This window comes from Corvus kubaryi, unplaced genomic scaffold (assembly GCF_017639235.1).
Source record: "Corvus kubaryi isolate FWS band 111438036 unplaced genomic scaffold, C.kubaryi_AGA036_p1.0 64976, whole genome shotgun sequence".
NCBI classification, from domain to species: domain Eukaryota; kingdom Metazoa; phylum Chordata; class Aves; order Passeriformes; family Corvidae; genus Corvus; species Corvus kubaryi.
The window spans coordinates 41,784-68,489 of NW_024581657.1; the positions used below are offsets into that span (position 1 = coordinate 41,784).

General features: G+C 42.2%; 3 protein-coding genes across 4 annotated transcripts in view; 1 reads left to right on the forward strand and 2 right to left on the reverse strand.

The window, feature by feature from the left end:
- LOC121672805 (serine/threonine-protein phosphatase 2B catalytic subunit beta isoform) overlaps window positions 1-5,313 on the forward strand; it is a 47,068-nt gene extending 41,755 nt beyond the window's left edge. Inside the window, exon 16 of the transcript XR_006019000.1 lies at window positions 4,944-5,313. The gene's annotated coding sequence lies outside the window, so the exon portion shown is untranslated. The remainder of the gene's footprint in view (window positions 1-4,943) is intronic.
- LOC121672807 (annexin A7-like) lies at window positions 2,057-15,279 on the reverse strand. 2 transcript variants are annotated; one of them, XM_042045697.1, is made up of 13 exons: window positions 15,175-15,279; window positions 13,597-13,654; window positions 10,607-10,817; window positions 10,190-10,291; window positions 9,050-9,090; window positions 8,683-8,785; window positions 8,305-8,399; window positions 7,520-7,633; window positions 6,093-6,263; window positions 4,426-4,596; window positions 4,237-4,312; window positions 2,934-3,046; window positions 2,057-2,409 (listed from the first exon to the last, which is right to left on the reverse strand). In XM_042045697.1, exons 2-13 carry the CDS (start codon window positions 13,651-13,653, stop codon window positions 2,287-2,289), a joined length of 1,377 nt encoding a protein of 458 aa, XP_041901631.1. In that variant the 5' UTR covers window position 13,654; window positions 15,175-15,279; the 3' UTR covers window positions 2,057-2,286. The 2 variants fall into 2 exon arrangements, with proteins under 2 accessions (XP_041901631.1, XP_041901632.1); XM_042045698.1 differs by having other exon boundaries at window positions 15,190-15,250.
- Window positions 15,280-20,952: 5,673 nt separating this feature from the next.
- On the reverse strand, window positions 20,953-25,767 carry LOC121672808 (eukaryotic translation initiation factor 3 subunit F-like). Its single transcript, XM_042045699.1, has 8 exons — window positions 25,482-25,767; window positions 25,299-25,369; window positions 25,077-25,156; window positions 23,863-24,000; window positions 22,690-22,781; window positions 22,343-22,479; window positions 22,092-22,205; window positions 20,953-21,343 (listed from the first exon to the last, which is right to left on the reverse strand). The coding sequence occupies exons 1-8, from the start codon at window positions 25,750-25,752 to the stop codon at window positions 21,266-21,268; spliced, it is 981 nt and encodes a 326-aa protein (XP_041901633.1). The 5' UTR covers window positions 25,753-25,767; the 3' UTR covers window positions 20,953-21,265.
- Between the last annotated feature and the right edge of the window lie 939 nt (window positions 25,768-26,706).

Here is a 26,706-nt window from a genome sequence, read left to right on the forward strand (position 1 = left end):
GGGAGCAGCATCTGTGGTGTGCTTACCTGGAGGGCACCAGCAGCGAGTATTCAGAGGTGGGCTGGGGTCTCTGCCCCAAAGAGTGTAACTGTGTGTTGGTGGAACTGAGAAGCAGAAGTACAGACTATGCTGGGTCAGGTTTTAGGGGATTATTTTCCAGCAGGGACTTGTGCTGTCAGGGAATGTGCTGCCATTTGCTGAGCCAAACGGGGAAGAACAGCCAAGTTCACAACCTACCTGTATCCAGTTCAATGGCAAACAAACACCCTCACCTCCCAAAATTATAGTGTGAAACAACAGCTTTCCTTTCAAAGCTTGTTAAATTCAGTTGTGAAATGGAAAAATTGCCCCAGTCTCATGCCTTCAATTGTGAAGATTGGCCCCTTGCAAAAAACCAAATGGTTGGGATTGAGGCTGTTTTTCTCTTAGAAAGGGAGGTCACTTCCGGTGCGAGTCTAAATGCTTTTGGAGGGAAGACTCTCCTAACAGCTTGCTTTTTTCCTAATGTTTAATCTGAAAGCACTATTACATAAGTTATGTAGAAAATTAAGGCTTTTTCAGAGGCAGGACAGACAATATCTGTTCAGTCTTTCCTTGCCTATTTTTTGCTACTTTTTTTGTTTCATTGTCAATCATTCAATTCTTGCTACCCATTTAACAATTCTTTGTTGCTAGCATGTAATGAAAATATTTTTGCCATAAAACAAGTAAATGTTTTACATTCACATAGAATAGAACATAGAACCCTCTTCACCTGTTCATTTTCTAGTGATAGTATGTATGAGCCAGATTTAATCAATATTCTGCTTTGAATGACAAGTGAAGTGGTAGGGATTTTCAGTCACATAAAAAGATAGATATGCACTAATATGCTTTAATTATTAAGTGTTAAGGTGCTTCACTTGTAAGGAAGTTTGTTCATGAACAAAGAAACAAGAACCAAAGCTTATAAGAATCTTGGTCAAGCTTGGAAAGCTGTTGACAGATGGGTATCTGTATACACACCCGTATATCTAGCTCAGTGGATACTTGCACCAAGATGACCAAAGCAGTGCAGAGTAAAATGTCTTCTAGTCTCTCCAAATCAACTTCCACTGATTTTGTATTTGAAATAATTAATCTGACCCAGCTGAACTGTATTTCCCAGTATCAGAAAAAGTTTATAGTCTAAAATCAGACTTAGGTTGCAGACCAGTGATATAAGTAAAATAGATAAGCTCTTTTGGTATGATACACTTGATAATCTGTTGTTGCTGTGTAGAAACCTCTGTGTTCATGCTGTGCAGAGTGAAAGGTTTGTCATATTGGAACCAGCACTACCAGCCCTAGTGATTTTTGTCTGAGAGATACTAGAAATAGGCTTTTGCTTTTTGTGTGTCCTGTAATGCAATTGTTACTTGTTAAAGCATCGCTGAAGGAACACACTGCCTACTACTGCCAGACTCGAAGCTTCTCTTAAATTTATGGCTGGGGACAAATTCACTGCAGCCTTCTAAAAAAACCAAATGTGCTGTGCAAAGTTACTCTCTTTAAATCCTTTGAAAACATCCACATAGTCATTTATATTGTGTAGGTCACAACTGCTTTGGGTTGGATTTACAGGTTAGTTTTAAATAAACACTTTTTCACTGCTCGGTCAGCTGCTGTATAACTTACTCCTTTATAAGGAGAGACTTCAAAATCAGATCCAAGTTGATTTCTCCTTTTCATTGCTGCCGTAAGCATAATGGTAACTAATCAGTAGTTTAAGGAATTTAATACCGGGAGTACAGTCAGATTCTGCCAAGGCCCCTAAACTGTCAGTGTATTGTGACTTAATGTTTTTCAACATTATGATGGAAAGACATTAAAAGGGGACCGGGTGTAAAATGCTTTACATCCTAGCCTGAGGCTTTGTTTCTCTTCCACAGTAAGCTCAGCAGTTTAGGTATTTCAGGAAACTTGTTGAGTGCTGGAGATTCATTTGGTTGAAACAGTTGACTCCCACAGAGACTCATGCAGGAGTGCAGTAGAGGGGAAGTGGTTTTGTCTGGGTCAAAAAGACTGAGGCTTAGGGTCTAATAGACAAGATATATCTTTTTATTATACAATGAAGAATATTACGTGCTGTAAATTAAGGCATTGTAAGTGCAAAAAGCTTACTGAATCATCAAGAAGGCATATTTGATTATGCAACCTTTAAAATTACTCTTTTACAAGGATAGTTAGTATCTATGTAAAGCATGTTTCATGTCCTTCAGTTTGTTTAAAAAAAAAAAACAAACCAAAAAACCAGATAATTCTCTTCTATTGCCCAACAATTGCCAGCAGCAACTGCCGGTAATCACCGCTTGTATCACTTGCTATCATTGTAGCCAGTGTCTTCTGATACATCTGTGTGAACATCTGTTTAATTTGCACAAGGTCAATCTATGCAAAGACAAAAAAAAAAGCAGAAAACTTAACCACAGTGTATGATTTAAATCCTAGACAGTCACCCCACATCTCCTCCCTTGCAAACTAGAGAACACATGCCAAGGGTGAGATGTGCAATGATTAACCCTGTGCAGTGGACAAGCCAGCTGGTCCCTCCAAGGACACAGGAGCAGCTCCCCAAGCAGAGTCCAGTAGTTGTTCCATGCTTTGTTAGGATTGTGCTGCCCTAACTCTGAACACGTGAACTTCTCACCTGGAGGTGCTCATTTGCTATGTAGACGGGAAATAATAGTTAAAAAGGAAAACAAGCAGTTACTACTATCTAGCCAGACTTAATTAAATTACTACGTGAAAGCTGGCTTTAAAACTAATTTAATACATTCATCTAAATGTAAGCCCCATAAAAGCTTCATGCAGTACATGTTTTTACAGCTGTGAAAGGAGGACTAAGTGACAAGCTGGTTTGGGTAGATAGCTTTCTGCTGCATGTGACTTGTACACAGGAGAAAATTTCTTACCTCACTGCGAGTGACTACAATTCTGATGAGGGTAGAATCATCTGTGCCAGCTCCTTTCATAGAATAATAAAGTCTTTCTGCAAAAAAGGCTGGGCGATTTAAAGCACATTGCACTGCAACAAAGTATATTGTTAGGATTAGTTCCAGTATTGTATCCTGTATAGTGATACCTGGCAAGATCAACTCAGGATTTTTGCTGTAGACACCTAGAGGTTGGTATTAGTGAAGATCCAGTTACTGTGAATAACGGGACCTGTTTATAAAGCTAATAAGCTTATTTTCAAGTTATTCCTTCACACAAAAACTTATGGTTATTAGCAGTTAACTCCTCTGGGGAAGTGCTTTTCAAAGCACTGAAATCTTAACTCTCAAACAGGTAATTCAAAACCAGTTCTTCTCCTTGGGTAGCTGGTACTGGGACACAAGGTATTTTACTCATGTTCCATTGCTAGAATCTCACTAAGAAAAGTACAAAGGTAGAAGGTTCTCTAGTAGTTCTGTAGCTCTTGTAGTTACAGCATGTATTTTGTTTCAGGTAGATTGTTCACACTCAGAGATGAGCCGTTATTCTTCTACCTTATTCTCAGACCTGAATTTTTCCCATTAAACTCTGAGTAGAATATACTCTGGGAAGTTTTTGCTTATCCATTATGGCTACAGAATTGCTGTCATTTGGGTGAGCACTGATACGACTGGTGTCTCCAGATTTACTAAATATTACTGATTTTCACTATCAGTTAATTGTGCTGAATTGTGTTGAACTGCTTTGCTATAACAAGTCGGTAGGAAAAAGTGAATTCAAACTGGTGCCTTCTATTTTGCTGAGCTTTTTGGGGTAGATGGTGGTGGGGAAGGGGGTGGAAAAGGAACTGTGCCTTCAGTAGGTTCATGTTGGCTCTGAGGTTATCTGTGTGGGTGGCTCAGCTGTCTCTGCTGAGGAGCTGCACACCCAGTCACAGCTCTGTGACACTGGTACCTCCTTTTGCAGAACTCTGAATTATACAGCTACAAGCACTAACCAGTGACCTTTGGTTCTGTGCACTTGCCTGCCTTCCCAGAGAAGTGACAAGTAGTTCCTCTGTGGTCTTTTCTTATTTGAAACTGACTTCTTCATGGTGGATGCATGTTTTCTTCATTTAAGTGCAAGATGAATCATTTGAATAATTGAAGCTACTTCTGTGCTAGCAGAGTCTCTGATTGTGGGATCATTTGCCATATGGCCAGTGCTGAACTGGATTTTTCTTTGATTACATTTAGGTTTAATTCCTAAAGGATAAGGGGAGGGAAGAACAATATAACTTACCAATAGTCTTCAAACCACGTTCCACATTTCCAGAAAATTCTCGGTCAATGCTGCTTAATAAATCACGATTAGCAATCTACAAATAAATGAGATTAATATGTGGATGATGAAATGCAGTAACAACTGGAACCTTAATTTAAGGTTAATTACATTCACCAAGCTTATTTGAAATCAGTGAAGAACTCCTACCCTGGAGTATGCCTCAACGGTTGCTTTCAGTTGGGGAAAACTTCTGCTTGCCAGAACCATATTAAAGCAAGATTCATCAGTCCCAAGTTTTCCTTCACCGGCTTGGTACAGACGCTGAGCATCTTCTTGAGCTTTTTGATAATCCACAGTTTGATTCTCATCACGATTACCCTTAGTGCAAAGATAGCAGATTTCAAATAAAATTTCACAGAGAAGGCTATGATTTAACTGCTTGCAGGGTACATAGGCACCAAGCATGCATCTTCAAAGCTTGAAGCAGAAAGAGAAATAGTTTGAAATACATTACATTGCTTTAAAACTCCTCTTTGGTTTAATATTCTTTATAGGAAACAAATACAAAAGTGGCTCAGAACCCTATCTGTAGGACATGCTTTGAACTGCAGATACACTGACTCAGATAACTTCACCCTACAAACCATCTCATAGTCCTAATTGAGTACTGTACTTAATTCTCTATTTTACTTAATAATGTAAGCTTTCTCTTGATTTGTTTCTAGGCTTCAAGTTGCAAAGACTCTTCCCAAATGAACTAATGAATTATCTTACTGAATATGCACACCTGAAATATCTCAGGTTTCCCTCCTATTTTATTTAGAAGTTGCTTATTTCAAGTAAGAATGTCTCCAGAAAGCACTTACTACACTTGTGTCAGTAGGGCTTGTATGACATTTTATGTGCTTTGGTGGTTGTTTTGGTTTTTTTGCTGCCCAGTGCATGGATGGATACTGCTAAACATACTGGCTGACTAGGCTGAATACATTTTCTCGAATACTGTTGTATCTGTAGTGGTTAATATATTATTTAAATGATGTGATTGTCAGTTATTGTAAACTACTGGATTTATCAAAATAAAAATTAGCAGCATGAGTTTCTCCAGGTTTGCTTTCTTCTGGATTTTTACTTTTAACCAAATATCTAGAGCATAGGTGAACTCTCACAAAGGTAGAAGCCAAGGAGGTAGAGAAGTGTCATAGAAATTCTAACACAAAATAGGCAAGTTTATCAGAGAACTGTGGGAAGTTGCATTAGTTACATATTTCTTCCTAAATATGGGTAACTGCAAGTTACTATTCCTCAACACAAAATGAGCCCTAGTAAATGATATGGGATAAACAAACTCCAGTGGTCACCTGAGTTCAGCAGCAGCACCTCCCTAATTCTGGTGATGTAAGGGGAAGGCAGGCTGTGGAGTAACTTGGGAAGCAGGTTTTGCCCTCTGGCACATCTTACCTTGTTTGTAGGGATTCTCAGAGGCATTCTACATACCACGGAGGTTATCCAATCAGCTTCACCCAGATTACTTTGTTAACATGCAAAAAATAAAAAGCATCCTGCTCTAAAAGCAGTATAGAGCACTGCTTTAGGGAACCACTTGGTTGCATCTGCACAATATTTCCACATAAATTCTGATACTAATTGAGGGTGCTAAATTAGGTCACACAATTCATCATGGATTTGCGGATAAGAAGTATCTCTTGAGGAGGGACTGAAGAGTCACATCTTAGGGAATAAATTAATGACCATGGGCTAATTTCTTAAAAACCAGCCTCTAACTAAGCATACACAGGCTATTTATGGAGCCATTGTGACTACACACATCAGACTGTACACTGTTATCTTATTAAAAAAAAATAATTAAAGCTCACTTGGCACATGGATATAAGTAATCGTTCAAAGTGTCCTGAAGTGTCTGATCTGATGTCTTCTTCAATGTCCCTTCCAAATTCGGATTTATAGCAGTTCACTATTTCGCGAATTTCCTGGTTTGTCCTTGTGCAAAGGATCTCAATCAACACACTCTCCTGCGTGCCTGCTCCCTGTAGGCAGAGAAAACAAAGGCATAACTACAGAGCACTACCTATGCAGTTTTCTTCAACTGTGAAATAATACCAGTCATCTGGTATTTCAAAACCTAATACATCTACCTTGTAAGAACAGTATCCTTGCAGTGTGAAAGCACCAAGTCTACTGTACACTTAAAATGGAATGAAGATTCCTCAAACATGCCATTCTGCACCAGTTCAGAGAAACAGCCCAAAACTATACATCCACATCAGTGACACTGGCCAAAAGTTAACTGGAAAATGGTTTAGGAAGGAAAATTCTTTGGCAGCCTTAATCTGGAAACTTACTATAGGAAGGTAGAGCCTTATGATTATCATTGAAGTCAAAGGTACACATGTAAATTCCATTCTGGTCAGTACACAAGTGTGTTTCCTATCCAAATGTGGCTGCTTCCTCAGCGTGGAACTTTTTACAGATGCTTCCCTCTCCCCACAATAAAAGTTAAGTGTGATTTCTGTGTACCGGGGGATCTTACTGGCATGGTCATCTCAATTCAGGCAAGGATTAGATAAGAGAGGGGATGTATGTGAGACTTCTAGGAAATCTTATATTATGAATTTTTGAAAATGACTATTCCCCATTAAAGGCAGATCTTCATTTAAGCTCCATGTTTTCTAGAAGGTGTGCATTCATACATGGGTTGAGTTACTCATTTCCACTATCAGCCACCTGCTAGCTGCTGCAGCTCAAGCAAGACGTTCCAGTCAGCTGGATGTACCAGTTTATCTGAGTTAAAAGTTTAAACCAACTTGCTCACCTAATCTCTAAATGCTGTCTTTATACTTGAACAGATATATCCATCTGACCTCAAGAAATTATTTTTTCATTGTCTTTTTTGGGGGGAAAAAACGGATAATCCAAAAATACCTTTCAGTAACAAAGGTTTGTTCCTAGTAAGGAAAGGTATGTACCTTTAGTTTAAACAGTGACTATGGTTTTAACAGCACCGTGGCCCTTTTTAGGTTCTAGCAATAATTATGTCCAAGTGGTAGAGAACAAGGTTCTGTCCTGCTGCGTTTCTTCCTCTACTGAGTGGACATCTGCCCTGAATTGGCTAATCCTGCAGAAATCATCTGGAACTGGGGGACACAGCAGAAAATAATTTTAAGCCCTGCAATTCCAGGATTTATTTGACACTAGCAAATTTTTCAACAATGCTGGGACCAGGTATTCTTAGATGAGCATTTTAAGGTCATTTTGAACTGTTTCCTTCACAGGAATACCATACCTTCATTGCATGACGTAAGCTCCAGGCATCATAGTAGGTACTAGGCATGAAGAGCGCTAGAATCAGTTCTTCCACATTACCACTTAACTCAGACTTCAGATCTTTAATTAAATCCTGTTCAATTACAAACACAAAAAGAGCTTTGCAGAGTGTTAGGCATATACAGATTATATACCAAAGAAAGATCAAACTAGAATTTACTTTTATGACTTATTTCTACCTTTGGGCTGTTTTTCCTGTAAAGCTTTGTTTCTTATGAAAATCTTTCCTCTGACACCTCAGCTCTTCTCCATTATCTCCTCACTATTTGAGATGTTATTAAATGCCACAACTACAAAATTTCACTTTAAGTTGCAAAGATGACAGAGGGAAGAAATTAAATTAACCTGGACTTTTATTTACTATCCAATCCTCAATCAGTTTCTCAGTTTTTTCTTGGGAAAAATATTTCAGTGCTGCTTTGTGTGCATAAAAAACTCAGTAGTTTCAGACACAAATACAAGGGCAGTTTAAGCTTGATTACTTTCTATCAAGCATTAGAGAAGCAGAGAAGCTTCTTGCATGGTCAGGGACAGAGACAGCCTCCAGCCTTCCCCCACCCCTGCTTCTTCCAGGTATCAGGACCACACTATGTCAAATATCGCAATATATAAGGAACATAACTAAAAGAAGTATATTTTAAAAAATGTCCAAATCACTCCCCAGGACTAAAATGCAACCAGGCAGTTAAAGCAGCAGCTGAAAGTTTGGTTTTGTTTACCAGTTCAAAGAACTAGTGAACGTACCTTGCCATACATAGTCTTGAAAGCTGCCTTGATTTTTTGCCTTTGATCATTGGAGCGGTTAGCAACAACATTTATGATGGCCTGCTCATCAGTTCCTTGGAAACAGAAGGGCAATGTCATGTAAGAATGCAATATAGTCCCCCCCCAAACTGTGCATTTTATACTGTTGCATTTGGGCATAGTTACATAGTAAGTGGCTGCTATTTAAGTCTACCAAATTTTCTATGGAACTTCATCTACTAAATAGCCCAGGCCCTTTTGAAAATGTAACTTTTGAAAAGCTGGGCGGGGGGGAAGTATAGTTAAATAAAAACTGAAGAAAACAACAAAATGGCATTAAGAAGTTAGATCAATAGGAACGAAAGCTTCTTTGCTTACCAAAACCCTTCATAGCTTTGCGTAGAATTTCTGCATCCCTTCCAGCATCAAAGTTTGGAGCAGCTTGAATTGTACCCTGGGTATACTGAACCACTGCAGCAGGCTGAAAATAAGAGTCACACATAACTAGATATCTGCACAATATAAATTCAAATTAAAATCACAGCTCTGCAATCAGTACTTCAGAAGGCACTGTCCGTTAATTCTCCATTTCTTACTCTAACACAGAATGAGGGCAACATTACTCTGAGGGTAGATGGAAACTCCTGATGCAGAACACAGTCTAAACCATTGGAAATCAGCTGTAAAAACATTAAAACTACAGAGGCCACATAAGATTAATTCTAGGAGAGAAAACAGCACATACCGGACCAGGCATTGGGGATGGTACTTGTCCACCAGGAAATCCTAGTGAAAATAAAGAACAAGGTAGAAGAAATTAATTACATCTCCTCTTATTGTAAAAATACCATCTAATCTGAATATAAAGCCAAACCTGCCACTGTACACAATCTGTTTCCTAAGTAATGATACCTACCACAATCAGTAACTGAATTTCTTTCCTTGGGAATAATGGGAAGAAGCAATCACTGATTCATTTTGATACATACACTAGCAAGACAATTCTAAAATTACTAAACTTACTGGTGCTGTGGGAACTGGAAGGATCTCTCCTTAAGAAATTCTGCTATTTTTGACAGAAGCCAAGATAGCCCAAACAAATGAAGAATGTGTGTCCCATGCTCTCTTTAAAAGCCGTTATATACACTTTAAAATGCCTAGCATGTAAACAATAAATATTCAGAATTCATTGCTGCAGAAAGGATTGAAGGAATCTCATTCTGTGATCAAAAGCACTGTGAATACAAAAGCTAAAACTATTTTTTTTGTACTGGAATTTTATTTTTATTCATAATATGTATGGACATTCCTTATCATTTTAATAGAAACTTAGTACCAGAGTTAACAAAGCAATCATAAAACAAAAACGTTTTGCTGCTTTGAATTTCTTTAAAACACAACTGATATATTCCAGGACAAAAATCATCTCTTATAGTAAATGACCACTTAAAGCATTACAAACACTGCACTGCTTTTAAGCAAATGTATGCATTTTCCTTTCCTCTTTCTCCAATATGCCAGGGATCATTGTGAACACACAGATCTGAAAAATGCAATTGAGATTAACAGAACTGCTAGATACTTATTGAATATGGACTCTGGATTTTACAGTTCTCATCAGATACTTGCAGTTTGAAAAAGAATAAGCACCTAAACCACTGCATCATGACCATTATTCAGGGACATCCATCCCTTTTGGATGTAGCACCTACGGAACTGGTTCTCATCAGCCCTTCAGTGGCCCGGTCAAGAAAGGTGGCAGGAGGTGCACAGCATACAAACCTCAACAGCTACAAGTAACAAAGGTAAGGGCCTAATTTCTTACTAGCTATCCTGGGGTCTCGGTTTAACCTTGGGTGCTTAAAGTTTCTTATATATGACATACCTGGAATTTGTGCTGGTCCACCTCCAGCATAGCTTTGGGCGGGAGGCTGCTGTGGATAGCCACCAAAGCCAGGGCCAGTGGGAGGCACAGCAAAGCCAGGGCCTGGAAGCAAAGCCAGGGGAAAAAACCCAGACTTTAGCACACTTAGTATTTTGTACTTGACTTCTTTAACACAACATGAGTCAGGTTATTGAGCAGAGCTACGTAAGAGACCAGTTTCTCCATGTAAGTGCAGTGACCCAGAACCACCAAGGCTCTGCCATCAGCATGCAGGTATTTCCTGCTGGATGGCAACCTGGCTGGCTGCCTGTGTGCTGCTGCCTGAGCTGATCACTGAACAAAGCTGCTTTTCTTTACTACTTCTAACGAGCACAGGGAATGCTGACACTGGAAATCACTTCTGGCTGGTACTCTTACCTCCAGAATAAGGTGGCATTCCTCCAGCCTGGGGAGCTCCAGGGAAGCTCCCTGAAGCAGGGTAACCCCCCAGGGCAGAATATCCTGGAAACCCAGCATTTGGTGGTGCTGCAGGAAAGGTACCTCCTCCTGATGGAGGGAATCCTCCAGGAACGGTGGTGGGATAGGGGTACTGACCAGCTGGTGGATAGACAGACTCCTGTCCTGTTGGCTGAAACACAGAAATGGGATGTCTGTATGCCTGTTAACAGCACATTCGAGTAAAAACTCCCAAGCTGCCAGAATGTCCACATGAATAATAACAACGTGAATTATACAATTAGATGTAGGGCTTGAAGCAGCAGCAGCAGAATTCCTGAAGCCTGGGTGGGGTCCTCTTGGTTGGGTTTTCTGATGCATCTCCTTCGTTGACACAGAATCAGAGGGTGCAGGATGGAAGTCACCTCTGGATGACCTGTGATCCCATCCAACCTCAAAGCAGGGCCAGCTTTGGAGTTGGGTGAGGTTATGCAAAGCCTAATAGTCAGGTTTTCAGTATATACAAGGAATGGCAAATTCACAGCCTCTCTAGGCCCCTGTTGCAGTGTTTGACTGCCCTTACAGTGAAAAATGTTTTCCTCAAACCAAATTGCAACCTGTATTTGCTAGCTGCCCTTTCACTGTGTACCCCGACACGAGTTGGCTCCAATGTCTCTATGGCTCCTTCTCACGCAGCAGAAGACTTGCTCTTCTCCAGGCAAGCAGCCTTCCCCAGACATGCTCCTCTTTGTTCACATCTTTGTTGTACTGGGAGGCCACAACCAGACACAGTATTCCAGAGGTGCTCTTGCTGAAGCCTGGTGTGTCATTAGCCTTCCTCCCTGAGGACTTGGCAGTGCTGAGCCACACTTCACTTGTCAGCCACTGGGACACCTGGTCCCTTACTGGAAAGCTGCTCTTTCTATGCCACACAAGGAAGAGGTGAGCTCAGCTCAGCTTGCTCTCTATGAATCATCAGGAGCTCACCCCCTGTTACAAGACTTGCACGAGCACAGTAGCTTTGAAACTTCTGCCTCTATTGCACAAACAGTATTTTCAAATGTTACAGGGTAAGAACTTCTTGGGAGTTTTTTCCCACTTCCTTTGAAATCCAGGTTATAAAGCATGGACATTCAATGACTAAATCTGGATCACTGAGTCAGACTGAACACCTACTACAGGTTTTAAATAAAAAGAACAAGTCCAACACCTATATATTTGTTTTGCTACATGTATGATTTACCAGCCATACCACAAAGGTTGCTATCAGCATTAAGATATATTAGAAATATTTACTTTAATGATCTGGATCTCTAAGGGAAAGCACTGTAAGGTAAAAGCCATTATACTTGATCTTAGAAATCAAGTATTTAAAATCAGCTTCATAATGAAGCATAATGGATGGACCCATTACTCCCTTGCTGGGGATCATCTTTACTGAATAGCTTTAGAAATATGGGTCACACATTACATACAGTACACATTCATTCTTGACCCCAGAAAACAGAAATAAAGTGCAGAGCAGCAAAGCCTAGCTCCAATGTTCTCCTTGGGTTTGGCTGCCCCAAGATTTCTACCCCCAAATTTCTGTGCCCAGGCTATATAATATTCTTTTTCCCAGGGGTGCAGTTGAATATTTCCCTGCTAGACTCAACAAAAATATTTTATTGGAATTTAGATTCATAAATCCAAAATTAGGATCCTCAAAAGCCCTGCTCAGATAACTACCAGTGCTGCAGAAAAAAATAATTTCACATATGCTTTTTGAATTGGTTATCACATTGGGCATCATCAATGAGAGTAGGAAGTCATTGATAACAAGTCTAGAAGGTCTTTTAAATTAATTAATTGAAGTTGGCCATTTTTTAAATGCTAGCTAAGAAAAAAAAATGTTTTCAGATGTATTTAAAAATAAACAACAGCTAAAATCATGAGGGTTCAGCAGAACCTTGAGGGGAGAAAAGAAATCCCGGAGTTAATAGTCTTGTTTCTAATATGTTTGTCTTTAGTTTGACTGACTTTAATGTTTCAGAAGAAGTAAGGGTAGATTGTAAAGCAAAATCATCAGAGAATTTATTGCATGTATTTATATGCATATATTTATATCTTGCATTTATTTATAGCTTTTCAGTATCTTAATGACATTTAGGCTGAGATCCATGCTTAAGTCTGGTTCTGTATTACATAAAACACAGGTAAAATTCCCACAATGACACTGTGATCAGTGCCATGATCAGTGCCATAAAAGTACAGAGATGAATCTAGCTTTGAAAAATATTGCAGGCGTATCAAAAAGACTGCAGTATCAGCCATACCTGCTACATTTTAGCCTTCCATTAAGTTTCCTTTAAAATTTTTAGTTCATTCAGTTGTGCGCTGAAGGTGGAACAGTCCTGTGGATAGGGTAGTCAAGATACAGTGTCCTCTATCCTCAGAAAAATATTTACTTGGTGTCATACGAATGCTGGGCTACTTGAGTAAAGTGTTCCAAGCTCTTCCTGATGGCTGTGACCACTGAAAATTGTTCAGCATCTCTCTAAATCCTCGGATACAGCTATGTGAGTATTTGGTACAGATTGATTCAGAGATTACCTCTAACCCTACATGTAAAGGGCCTCCTATTTATAGAAGAAACTTAAAAAAAAGAAGAAAAAGAGAAAAAGAATTGTTGAGATGAGACAACTGTATTTAAAAAAACAAACTCACAAGAAAAAAATAAGACAAGACCAAAGAATCAAAGACCTTTCTGGAACAACAGACATCATTAACAAAACTAAGCTTCCCCCTTGGAATTCTTGTGTGACAGCTGTAAAGTCACCTTCAGAGATATACAGATGAAAACAAAGAGCATAATCACTAGAGAATAGGGTACATGAACGGACAGCTACTATTTACAGACACACGGAGCACAGTAAGGATTTCATAGAATATAAATGCATTAGGAATGTAACACATTCAAGAGCCATACTTACAGGATAACCTGGGAAAGCAGGGTAGCCATCAGAAGGGGGATAACCTGGGTATGACATTCTAGGGAAGAAAAAAAAAAGAGATTTTCACTGTGAAGCACTATATATGAGTTTGTAGTGGGTATTTGCTTGCTAATTACCTCTTAAATCACTTGAATAATACGTTTAGTAGGTTTAGAATTGCTCGGGAGTACTTGTCAGCTATTAACCCACAAAACTTTTCCTTCTTTTCTCTCCTACATCTGACCACAGCAATCAGAATTCAGAAGGGAAGCATCTTCAACTCGTAATTAACTATCACTCTTATTCAGGGTCAGACAGACACTTAAGCATGGTAAGAGGCTCAAACCTCCAGAAAACTCTGAAATACAGGGTACACTTTGAGATTCCAGCAGGAGGGAGCTGAACCCTTTGCCATGACAGAAATAGTGCAGGCCCCAGTCCTGCACTGCACCAAGCACCTGTATCCATCATCCTGCACTGCTCCGCTCAGAGGGGTAGTTCCTGGGAGAAGAGCAGTACCCTAGCTATCCCATTTAAAATGATAATTTGATAAGAACGGGAGTAATCCCTCAGCATTTCTTCATTCGTGGAGCAAATTCCTGTTTCCTGACAGTAACTGTTTATTTTAGTCACATTTTTAACAGAGGGACTGGGGGAAGTAGGGGCAGAGATCATCCCATCCCGCATGTTGCCAACCAGCGGGCAGGGAGATTCGAGACCATTCGCCAGGTTATGAAACATTTAATGACAGGGAAAAAAAATGGACTTTAAATTTGGCACAAGCATCCTCAAGTTGAACAAGAGCTCTGACATAACTACTTTTACAACCAAAACAACAACAGATTTTCCCGTCAGACTGTAGTTTTCCCCCGCTGTCCCCGGACGGGCGCAGGGCGGGTTAAGCCGGGGGCCGGGTGTGAGTCAGCTGCGATACCGGCCCGCGGTAAAACATCAGCGGACGCGCCGCGCTCGGTGTGTTGGGCAGAAGCTCAGCCGGTAAACACGGAGAAGTCTCCCCTCTTCCGGAGGACAGGACGGGACGGGGACGGGGACGGCCCCGCACCGCCCGCGCCCCCGCCGCCTTTAAGGGCCCCGCCCGCCGCCGCCCCGCTCCGCTCCGGGCAGTCACGCATCGCCCCAAGCTCCTCCCGCTCCCTCAGCAGCCAGCCGCGGGCCGGCCCGGCGTATCCCCCGGCAATGTGGAGCTGCGGGCGGAGGCAAGTATCCCGGTATCTGCTTCCCCCGAGGCCACCTGACCTCGTCCCCGCTCCGCAGGGCCAGGGCAGCCCCCGCCGGGGGTGCGGCTCCCTGGGGCGGGCGGCACCTCCCTCGGCCGGACACCTGCCGAGCCCCGAGCCGGGGGCGGCCGCGGCTCCGGGAGCGCTGCCCGGGGCTCCATCCAGTACGGCAGCGCCTCGGGCCTGGGGCCGAGTCCCCCGGGCGACGTGTGAGCAGAGCCGGGGCTGCGGCCGAGCCCCCGCCGGTGCGAGAGGAGCCGGCGGGGCCGGGCCGGGGGCTGGGGCGAGGGGCACGCGAGTCGCGGCCGGCCGGCTCCTCCCTCCCCCCCAGCCACCTCACCTGAGGGGAACTTGCAGAGCCTTCGGCCTCTCTCCGCAGCCACACCGCAAAATGGAGCCTGTGCGGCCGGCGATGCCCGCCCCGCCCCCGGCACCGAGCCCGCCCCGGCCCGGCCCACGGGCCGTACTCCCCGCGGGCAGGGGCACCGCACCCGGTGCCGGCAGTGATGGCCCTGCCAACACAGAACTCTTTGCTGTGTGTGCGGGTTCGCCCCGTCTCGCTGAAGGAAGGCTGTGAGATGCCCGGTTGTCCCTCGGGACGGACGAGAGGTAAGTTCACAGGCTCAAGTGTCACAAACGCAGAGCCGCTCGCCAGTGGAGCTGTGTCAGGGGAAGCGTTCACACAGGAAGCGCCCGGAGATGCCGTCCCACGGGAATCCTTTGCCACCCGCTAGGAAAGGGAGAGAAAAGTCCACACTGCAGTTTCCCTTTAGCACCACTGCAATGGAGTTCAGCCCCAGTGAGTGTAGTTCTAAGTCAAGTCTGTAATCCAGTAACACATGAGTCTTTAGATCAAGATCATTGTTCAGTAGATGTCAGGTCACCCAAGCCACCAGAACTGCATGTAACAGGCAAAAAATATAAAAGACCTAAGTGCGTGGAGCTGGAGGAGCTGCTCCTTCTGCGGTAGCTACTGAAGACCAGGATTTAGGTCCCAAGAGGATGTAAAGGTAAGATTGACTGACTACTACACACATTTTTCTAGAACAAAATCTTAATTATAGTTACTTGTATGTAATTATGGGGAGTGCGCTTAGTGTTTTGTTTCTGTCTGTTGTAATGTTTATTCATATTATACTTTGAATAGACATTAAACACCCATAGTCCTTTCTTTACCTGATGGTTAATTATTCATGAGGCATTCTGACAAGCAAGATACCATTTATGAAGGATTCACCTACGATATTAATGCACCAGTTACTTGAGGTTATTCAAAATATCCCCTTTTTTGTTTATGACAAACATGTTAGCAGTTTAGAGACCATTCCAATGCAACCAGCTTTGGTTTTTTCCTGTAACCTGGTGCAGCACTTCAGCTCTAGATGAAATAACAACCACTGTTCAATTTGTCTGTAAAGCAGCATGAAGTGCAGGCAGCAGAAAATAGGTTGGTAATAATTTACCATGCTTGCTCGCTTCAAATTAAGAGCACCTAAAGCCACATAAAGAATCTAATACGTTACCTATCCAGGAAAATCGGGCTTGTTCTCTCTTGTTTGCCCAGAATACATCAGGAGTGGCTTTAAGAATTTAATCCTCTCAGCATTCTTCCGCTGACACTCTGAGTGTATGTCTACTTTATTTCACCTCTTAAGCACATTTCTTTCAGGACAGGTATATATATTTAAATCCTTGTTTCCATGGGAACCAAGTACACTTATAAAATACACAATTCTTTATCTTTTGCATTTAGTGGACTATATTGATTTGAGCTACTCAAGAAAAGAACAATTTATTTTAAAAACAAGTGTAAAAGGAGGAGGAGAATATTTTTAACAAAATTACGTGTGTCTGAAGAATCTGCTAAATGCATTGAATGTTTATGTATCAATGAGAATGTTTGGAATTACTTTTTTAAAGCATGAAGTGGAACCATTGTGGTCATCTAATTTCACTTTCTATATTTAAGGAAATCCCTTGATTTACTACTATAGCTAGAGCCCATACATTTAGGAAAGCTTCTAAAACCCCATGCAGAGTCAAGGCAGCTTCTTGCTATTAGAAAATTCAAGTTTAGTGGAGAGACAAACTCTTGTTCTTCTCTTTTGTAATATTCTTGCTTCTGATCCTAAGACATGGTACTGGACAGAATTCTGGTACAGAATGACCTGGCTTAACTACATAGTTTTGTTGAGTGCTGTCAAAAGAGCTGAAACAAAACTTTTTTCCCAGAGGAATTTATTGTTGGTGATGTAGGTGGCTAAAGCAATGCTGCTTCTCTGTTCTGTGTATCCTCACTGGAATATTATTTCCCACTTAAGTAATATAAAGCATTACATTTTATGTTCTACTCCAGCCAATATAGTCAAATTCAAACCAAAAACTTTCCCTAAGTTTATTGTAAGAAAGAAGATCTGGTCAGCTTTGAACCATAGGTCAAAGTGTAACAAACCCACAGGATACAGCAGTGGTCCAAGTCTACATTATGTACTAAAAATACTTCTCCTGTTAGACTGCCTTGTGACTGCAGTCATTAAAATGCACGGTCCCAGTAAGCTGGTGAGTTAACCTTCCCTGTGAGCAGGGAGCAGAGTGAGTTCAGCTCACTTCAGGAAGAACCCTGTGTTTGGTTAGCTGAAGGGAGTCACTGCCCAGTGAGTCATGTCAGTGCTCCACCCGCCGTGGTCTGAACATGAGGGTTTCACACCACCCTTACTACTGCCAGCCAGTCTCTAGTTCCCGTGTGGTGAAACTGACGCTTCACCCTTCCTCAAAGCACAGGAGAACAGCAGCTTGTTCTGCTTAACTACTCCAGAACGGTGGTGTGTCTGACATTTTTCACCATCAACCTTTTAATCCTTAGGATTAAACCCATGAATTCAGATATAGGTGGCATATGTCCACAGATTCGCAAAATTACACACCAAAACTCCACCTCCTCTTTGCAGCAGATTTAAGTGTTCTGCCAAGAAACTAAAGTGACTCAACTAAAAAGGCAAATATAGTGACCTTCATCCCAGTACATGGAAATAATCACCAAACGAAATTGCCATTCTGGCAGCAAGGCTTTAAGTTTCAAATTGCAGATAACAGAATAAGGTTTATTATTCCCAACAATATAGAACTTTTTTCTGCTGAGACTGATCAGTTAAAAAATAGTAGACCATTACCACCTCCTCCCAAATTTTTATGAAGGCGTTTCATAAACATAAATGATAAGTAAGATAGTTCATCCTGCAAGTATTGATTTTGGTAAGAAACACAGCATACTTTCATGTGTTTGCATGTTTTACATGCACTTTCAGTGTTGTGAACAAGCAGTCTTACTGTGCTGGGAAGATGTCAGAGTGAAGCATAATGTCTGTGTGCTAATTAAACTGCAGGTTGTCCAAAGTCACCATGGTCACTGCAAAAACCATAAAGGTTCATTGCCTCTGCACTGCCCAGAGATGCTTGGCTGAAATTCTCTTCCTTTGCTGAAGCTGCCTGAGATTATGTGTCTGAGAAAGGCCCAAGGCAACAAGATGGATGGATTTTATACATTCCTCCAAGTTATACCAAAAGAGAATCGGTTATAACACTGAATTCTGTTCTGAATATTGTTATATGTATTGAGGAAAAGAAGTGTTCAAGAACTTCATGCTGAGGTAAAATCCCAAGTGAGCTCGACTAAGCCAGGATTTAAAAAAATCTGAAGATTTTAACATTCTTAATCATTTACATCATTTGAGCCATTAAATACTTCAGTGCTGGGAGCTGGTAAAGAGTTGCTTGAACAAGGTATTTTAAAGCCTAATATTTACCAGGAAAACATGCACACTGCCACAAATAAACATGTAATACAGTAATGTCCAGGAATTTACAATCATTCAGAGAAGTCATCTAGGAAAAGAAAATGCTGAACACATCACAGAGGATAGAAGTTTTTATTGTATTAGTGAGATCATTAATATGACTAAATATAATACACAGAAGAATACCAGAGAATTATCTATCTTGACTATGTAAAACTTTGTCAATTATTTGTAGCAACACATTCTAAAGAACAAAACAAAACAAAAAACCAAACAAACAAAAAAAAGGAGAAAGTCCCCTAATAAATTCATGAGGTTTACAAGTCAATACAGAGTTAAAGCTTGAAATCCTTGGTGCTGTTTCTTGACTCCCAAGCTTTTCCCATGAGATTATCTATTGAAATTCAAGTTTTTAGACAGATTCCTGCAGAGTAGAACAATTCTAATAGAATACCTTTAGTAATTCCTGTCGACATTTTACAGCTCCAGAGGAGGAGGAAAGCCTTCTAGGAAATAGCACAGCCCAGGCTTTAAGCAAAAGGATGCATTACGCTTGTGTTTGTTGTCCTTTGTAACAGTGGCCACTGAAATTTGAAATCAGGCATTCAAAACTCCAAAGTAAGGATCACCCTGTGTCCTTTCACAAAGACAGAATGGATGGGATCAGACAGTTTCGAAAAACGAAACTTCCTACTCCACTTCCAAGCATTTGGCACTGTCCTGTCTTGCATAGGCCTAAACTCATGGACTTCGGTCATTTCAGACACCTCTGCTTTGCAGTGAATCTTTCCACCCACGAAGACATAACCTCAGTCCTTTGTCACATACCTTCTTCAGGTACTTGCAAGGACTAGCAAGTTCCACAAAGATCACAAATTGCTCTTCTTGGAACTTTGCATTTTCTGCACACTAGCTTATAAAACAACATTGATTTTTAACGCTCTAAAAGTTGAATAGCTTTCTTTTTATGTTTTCTCACTTTTCCTAACAGGGAATGGGAAAGGGGTTCCTGCAGATGAGAGATCAGGGAAAGAATATTATGCTTCCCCACTCTGCAATTTCTTTTCAGTAAGTGAGAGACATAACCAGCTTTGCTGCTTCCTCTTTTCCTCCATTCATGTCAAAACTTACTTCGAAAAACACCTTGAACTGAAAATTTTGAAACATTAAGTGGCTGAAATTAAGAATATTAAGTTTAAAGAAGAGAAAGGGAAGCAAAACATTTTTATTCAGACTAATAAAAAACAAGAGTTGAGTTCTAATACTTATTTAATGCTCATAAATAACGTTTTCAATGAGATCAGGATCTTTGCTGCACGTTCAGTTTTCACATACACTGACCTTGCAATTACAACTTAGAATTTAGCATTGAGTCACTGGGGGAACTCTCTAGGTTAAAACAACCAAAACAGGATCTTACAGATTCGTAACTTGAGTCTTATTCTTGGATTTATCTGGCAAATTACCAGAATTATTTGGGGGAACACTCTTTGCACACTCCAATTTCAAATTCATTCACCAAACAAGATACAGTCATTAGTAAGGTGGGAAGTTTTGTTGTAGAAGAGGGATGCTTTAATTTTGTTAAAGCAGAGTACCCCCTCAGTACAGCTGAACTGTAGACAGCCTTCTAAAGGTAATGTTATTGGCAGAGACCATGCGAAGTTACAGCTGATACTTGTATCGGCTTTCTTTCATCTGGAACTCAGTTAACATGAAATATGTCTTGGGGAGAAAATGAGGTTTCTCTTCACATAATTTTAACAGCAGTAGAGGGTTATGAAATAGAAAATTCCTAACATCCAAATTTAACCTCAAATTTCATGAATTCTCATTTTGCTGTCCTTTTCTTCTTTGGCAAAGATGGAAACTCCAGTAGCCACACTTGTTTAGCCAGAAATGCTTTTCAAACCCTTTTACCATGAACTCAGTTGCTGGCTTTAATTCTCTGAACTCCCCCTTTATGAGGGGCTAATGCTATTGACCTTGACTTCCTTTCCCAAACAATCAGAAAATAATTAGATGCATAGAAGTGTACCATAAATTGAATTTACTGTCTCATAGTCTCTCAGTACCCTGCTGAGGGGATATACACAGCACCACTAATAAACCAGAGACCATTCTGTAGTCCTTCATGGTAAAGCATGCAACACAAAACCCCACACTTTCAGTGTGCTTTAACAGTTGGAAAAAAACCTGCAAAGAAGTCTGGAGTTGACTTGGATCCACTCTTTCTTTCCTGATGCCATGTTACCTCCCTCCACCCTCTTCCAAAAGTGGATTCATTACACAATAAATGAGAAAGTTTTTTTCTGGACAGAAGCCATTGTTGCCACTGCAATGAAGTTTTATTCCAAATACATTCTTACAGTAAAGCTGTATTTTGTTATACAAGTAGATAAACCCAGGAGACAAAAGATTCTCATATTGCATTTTAAAATATCAGGCTCAACTGAACTGCAGCCATTCCCATTCATTTCCTAAAGCATGTTAGGGATTTTTCAGAGCAATGGAAATAATGATGTAAACCAAGTCATGTAAGTAATTAAATTACAGTCCAAGGAAGTTTCTAACACCAAAGAAAAGTGTATCTGCTCATTCTTCGGGCTCCTTTAAGTGTAGGGTGGCAAAATTTCTTTATAAACTCAGAAGTTTTTCATTGAGAGCAATCTGTGACTGTGTGAGATTTGCCAAGTAGGTTACCATCAGTAGGTCCTGAAAGGGAGGAGAAAAAAGCAGTGATCAGAAATACTAATAAATCATAACCTATTAGAGAGCTGAGTTTTTAACATCTGTAAAGCATTTTACAATCAGCTAGAAGAAATATAATTAGTCCTGAAAGTCCTACCCTGAGGAATGCTTCCCTTGCAGGAAGCTTTTGGTATTCCTGGAATATGAAACACTGCTTGTGAAATTTTAACTCTGAGTTCACCCATGTTAACCAGGCAAGTCAAAGGGTATAAGCAAAATTAAAAATTAGTTCTGGTCTTACAGACTGTGGGTGAACAACATATTCAGAAACTTAAGTTTTCTAAAAATCTGTTACAGAAATCAGGTAGCATGCTAAAAATCCTTGTTCATGTCATAAGTGTTATGGAAAGAGAGAACTTCAGCTCACGCAAAGGAATCTGGCAAGTCACCAGTTATTGCTGAAACCAAAATTATTTAAGTTTGGTAATTGATATCGTCCAATCAATATGAAAGAAGAATTGGTACTGGTTTTCAGATTACTTGCAAAATTCCTGAGTCCTTAAAAATTCTTTTATCTGCAGTTGCTTGCAAGATTATGGTGAGCTCCTTTATCCACCCTCAGCCCTTAAAACACCAAATTACTGAAAATAAAAGGCTATATTTGCTATTAACATGTTTGTATGAAAACATAGACCACAGACAAATTTATGTCTGTATGACAAATTTTCAAAATTGCTAGGAAGGCACAGAAAAAATTAAATTACGAACTTACATTGATATTGCTGTTCAACATGGTCTCAAAGTCCTCTGGTGAAATCTTTGGCACCTGGTTAATAAGATCCATCAGGAAGCGCCCGACAGTGTTGTCAGCAGCCACTTTGCCAGACTAAGCATAAGAAACACACACTTCAGCATAAGTGGAACTCAAAGTTTATGGCCCAGAAAGAGAAATAATAACGAGAAAAACAAGATGCACAAGTTTACATCAACCTTTTTTTCTGGCTGATAGAAAGCTGGCCTTACCAACACGTCCTCGGCGTACTGCAGCACCATGGTCAGGGTATCCTGGATCCTGGCTGAGGCTGACCCCACCTGCTGTAAGTCACTGGACAAGCCAATCACTCGATTAGGGCTAAAGCAGGTCTTCATGATAAGATCCACTGAAAGCAAAAGGAGGATCAGTGAAAAAAACTGACTGACACAGAAACCAGCTTAAATCCTTAACGTGTGGAAGATTTTTTAGGAAAGCTTCAGCAAGACAGTCTGATTACCAGTAAAATTACCAGAATGGCAATTTTACCAGGGTAAAAAGAAGTACTTGAACAGTGTCACAACAATGGTTATAACCAAAATAGGAAGAAAGCATTCACCTCCTATCCGCTCTGTATCATAATAAACATATTTCACTGTTAGGGGTGTGAACATCACGCCCATAGTTTTACCAGGGACTCCCATTGGGGCACTAGAAAAAAAAAAAAAAAGAGAACAACAAGATGTTTTCAGCATGGACATATATAAGGGAGGAAAAAAGGTATTTCCATCTCAATGATCTCTGTTAGCATTAAAGCGTAAACATGAGTAGACTACTCATTCTCACCAAAATCAGCAATTTTAAGACCAAGGATAACTGAGGACTGGAAATCAGTTCTGGCATGCTATTAATTGCTCTTTTTCATCCAAGAATATTCCTAGTTGGTTTGACATTTGTCAGCATGAGTGCATGAAGAGCCAAGTATTGTCATCTTAGCCAAAGTTCCTTCTTGCTTTTAGAGCAGGTGCTCTTCTATCCTGAAATATTCATGCTTTAAGAAATGACTGAAGGAACAAGGAATATGACAAAATTCAAGTACAAAGCACTCTCAACACCTTTATTAAACCTATTATTCAAACTACTAGAAGTCCATTTAAGTAATATGTCATGGAACAGCTCCCATTTTAAAGATGCACAGTCAAGAAGCAGTATTTTCTCTACAAAGAAAGAGGTTTTTTCCTTACGGAGCAGAGTTCTTCAGCCAATACTGGGATGAATTCAGTGAGGTAGAAGAGTTTTAAGTTCTCAATATTTAATCTCCATTGTTAATTTACAAGAAAGATGGGTTTAAGGGGAAGAAAGACACGTCAAGAAGATGCTGTTTGAATTGTTTTAACCACATTAATCCTCCAACTTGTATAAATGCACTGCTGAGCAGTAAAGCCCTATGGCTACAGGCTAGCATTCAGTCAGCATGATGGAAGTTAGTGACATTACTGCTAGCTGTGTGAACCCTGTGAAATGTCCCAGAGACATTCTGAAAATTGTTAATTAAGTCACAATTCCCCACCCCAAGAGGTTCCAGTTCATGAAGTCTTTCTGCCTACATACAATGGTCAAGATATTCCAGTGAGAAGTAAGCCATGATCCCTGGCTCACCACTATGTTTAACTACTGCACAATACTGCCCAAAAAAGGACACTGCACCCCACTACATTTCTTGTTAACCTGATGGGACATCTCTCACTAATTCAGATTGCTCCCCTCCCAGAATTGCAGCCTCCCAGAGTACCTGACATAGGCTTTAATGCTCATGCGTGAATTCTGGAGACTTGTGTCCACAGTGAGGTGGATTGGATTGTGTGCTTCCCGGCTGTAATACTCATGGATCAGGACTGAGTGTTCCGTGATGTCATGACCTGTTGCGTACCTTCAAAAGAACACAAGCTGAAGAGCCATTCTTTCAACATTCATGTGCCCAGTGTTTTGTATTGTTGGCATTTAACAGGTTTGTATCCTAAAACACTGATTTCCAAACACTGAACTATAGCAGCATACTAAACATAAGTGTTTTAACTAAGGATTTTTTAGCTTATGGCCACTTGTCCCTAAAATTGTAGGAATCACAGGCTGAGCACACCCATGCCCAAAATATGCACAAGGCCAGTGTTGTACTACCAGCCATAAAATGTCAGTAGACTGACCTCAGACACCCAATATTCAGTTATCTGTCATTGTGTTCTAGACCAGCTTTTTCCATCTAAGTAAGTCAAAGCATACCAAACAAATTCGGACCAACTTTGTCTTCCACAAATCATACATCTCTCTGCAGGAGGTTTAACTCGTTAATCTAGCTCCTTTAACTGCTCTACAATTAGCATCTCACATCCTCAGGGAAACTGCTGTCACTGGAACTGCACTCAGCTCTGCCATTACAAGGCTGTTGAGGAAGCTTGCTCCACAGGAAGAAAACGAAGCTATTTTGTAGGATCAGAGAGGCATGAAAAGAGTGATAAACACACTGCCACTCACTCAGACACAGACTCTGTTCCCATAACACAATACTGATCTTGCTTCGCATCCCACACACAGGTACTTCCAGCAGAGAACTACGTATTTCAGTGATTCCTCCTGACACCTTTGATACTTGAAACACCTCTTTTGTATTCTCCCTTCTTTCTAACCAGTTAACTTCCATGGTATAGTTTGTATTAAAGGTAGCAAGTTCTTCTAACAAAGCTATGCACACAATTCTCTAAGGCATCACTCCTCTGTGATCCTTGCTAGACATAAACAAAAGCAAATCCTGTAAGTTTCCAATACTATCTCTTCCTTTTATGAGCTACAGGAGCTTCACCACTGACTGTATAATGAGAGTTACAAGATCTGACTGTCACAGGCATTAGTGCTTCTGCTTCTCCATCTGGGATAAAGTGAATTACGTATTTTGAGTAATTTAAGGAATCAACATAACTACTTGCATGTTCTTGCAGAAGGAGAACTTACCAGCCCAAGATAATCTCGCTAGGAGACACCTTCTTGTGCAACTCATACATATTTTTGGCAAATTCCATATCCACAGCCACCTGAGAAACGGGACAGGGCCGAGACAGCTAGTTACACGGTGCTCAGCCCGGAGGGCAACACGGGCACAGGCCGCCAGCAGCGGAAGCGCGGGGGTCGCGCCCCGCCGAGAGAGCCCCCGCTCGGCCCGGGCCGCCTCCGTACCTCATCCTCGGACTCGTTGTGCGGGACAGAGAAGCAGTTGGTGACCTCCACCGAGTGCTTGTCCACGGTCCCTACGGGAAGGAGACACGGAGGAAGGGAGGGCAGCGGGTTAGAGGGACGCCGCGGGGAGGGCGGGCGCTCGCCCCGAGGCTGCGGCAGGCAGGGCAGGGCGGCGGCTCTTACCCAGCAGCGTCCCGATGACCCGCGCCGCGCCCTCGTTGCGCCGCTCGAAGCTGTCCACGATGGAGGCGAGCACGACCGGGTGCAGCCGCACCACGCGGCCGCCGGGGAAGGGGCCCGAGAGCGCGGCTGACAGTGGCGCGGCCGGTGGCGGGGCCGGCGCGGCGGGCGCGGCCGGAGGGGGAGCGCTCCCCGCCGGGGCGGCGGGAGTCGCCGTCGGGCTCTGCGGCGGGGCCACCGCGGGAGGAGCCGCACACGGAGCTGTAGCCGCCATTTTGCCGGAGAAAGAGGCTGGGGTCTCCGCACCGACAGTAATTGGCTGAGCCGAACGTCTGTCATGCAGCGCTGTTTTCCTATTGGCGAGACGGGCGTGCTTAAGGCCATGTGTTAGCCAATCCGAAGCGTGCGATGAGGGGAGACGCTCTGATTGGAGGAAGCGCGCACCGTCTGTAACTGAATCTTACTCTTGTTCCCACCCTGCGGGGCCGGAAAGTTTCTCAATTGGGCTCTCGCATTCCCCGCCTCCCTCCTGCCCGCTCTTCTATTGGCCAGCAGCGCCCTCCCCGCCGGCCTGTCGGGCCGTCTATTGGCTGCGGAGATGCCGCTCACCACCGCGGACGGAGGCTGCGGGGCCGCGCCGGGCTGTGCGGTGCCGCGCGCGCCCCTGGCGGGGCTGGGTGAGCGCCCTCGCGCGGGCGGGCTGGGCACGGCAGGGCCGCTGTCCCGGGGCTCAGGCGCGCCCCCGTGAGGGCACAGGCGGCCGGTGCTGCCGCACCGCTCTGCGGCGGCGGAGCGGCAAACGCAGCAGCGCGGACGCGGCGGCGGGGAAGGTGCTCCAGCAGCGCTGTGCACGGGGCTGTACAGCCCGAGCGCTCTTGGCCCTGTGAGACAGGCAAGTGCTGTTAGCCCTGTTCGCCAGGTCTTTATTGCCTCAATAGAAGAGTAAGTGGTTGTCAAGAATTATGTAGAGAGCAAATGCCGGTTACTTCTATCCAAGGTTTAGTGATTACCCAACAAATTCACCTTACTGGATGACATTTGCCTGTTATTTGTAGTGCCCTGTGTGTTCACTCTCGAGCAAGCTCTGAAGCTGTGCAGGTGGGGCAGGTAGTGCTGAGGTGGTGAATCCTCATCACAGTCCACAGCTTCCTCGTGAGGGGAGGCAGAGGGGCAGACACAGATGGCTGTGCTGATGGGACAGGAGCCAAGGGAATGACCCGGGAATGTA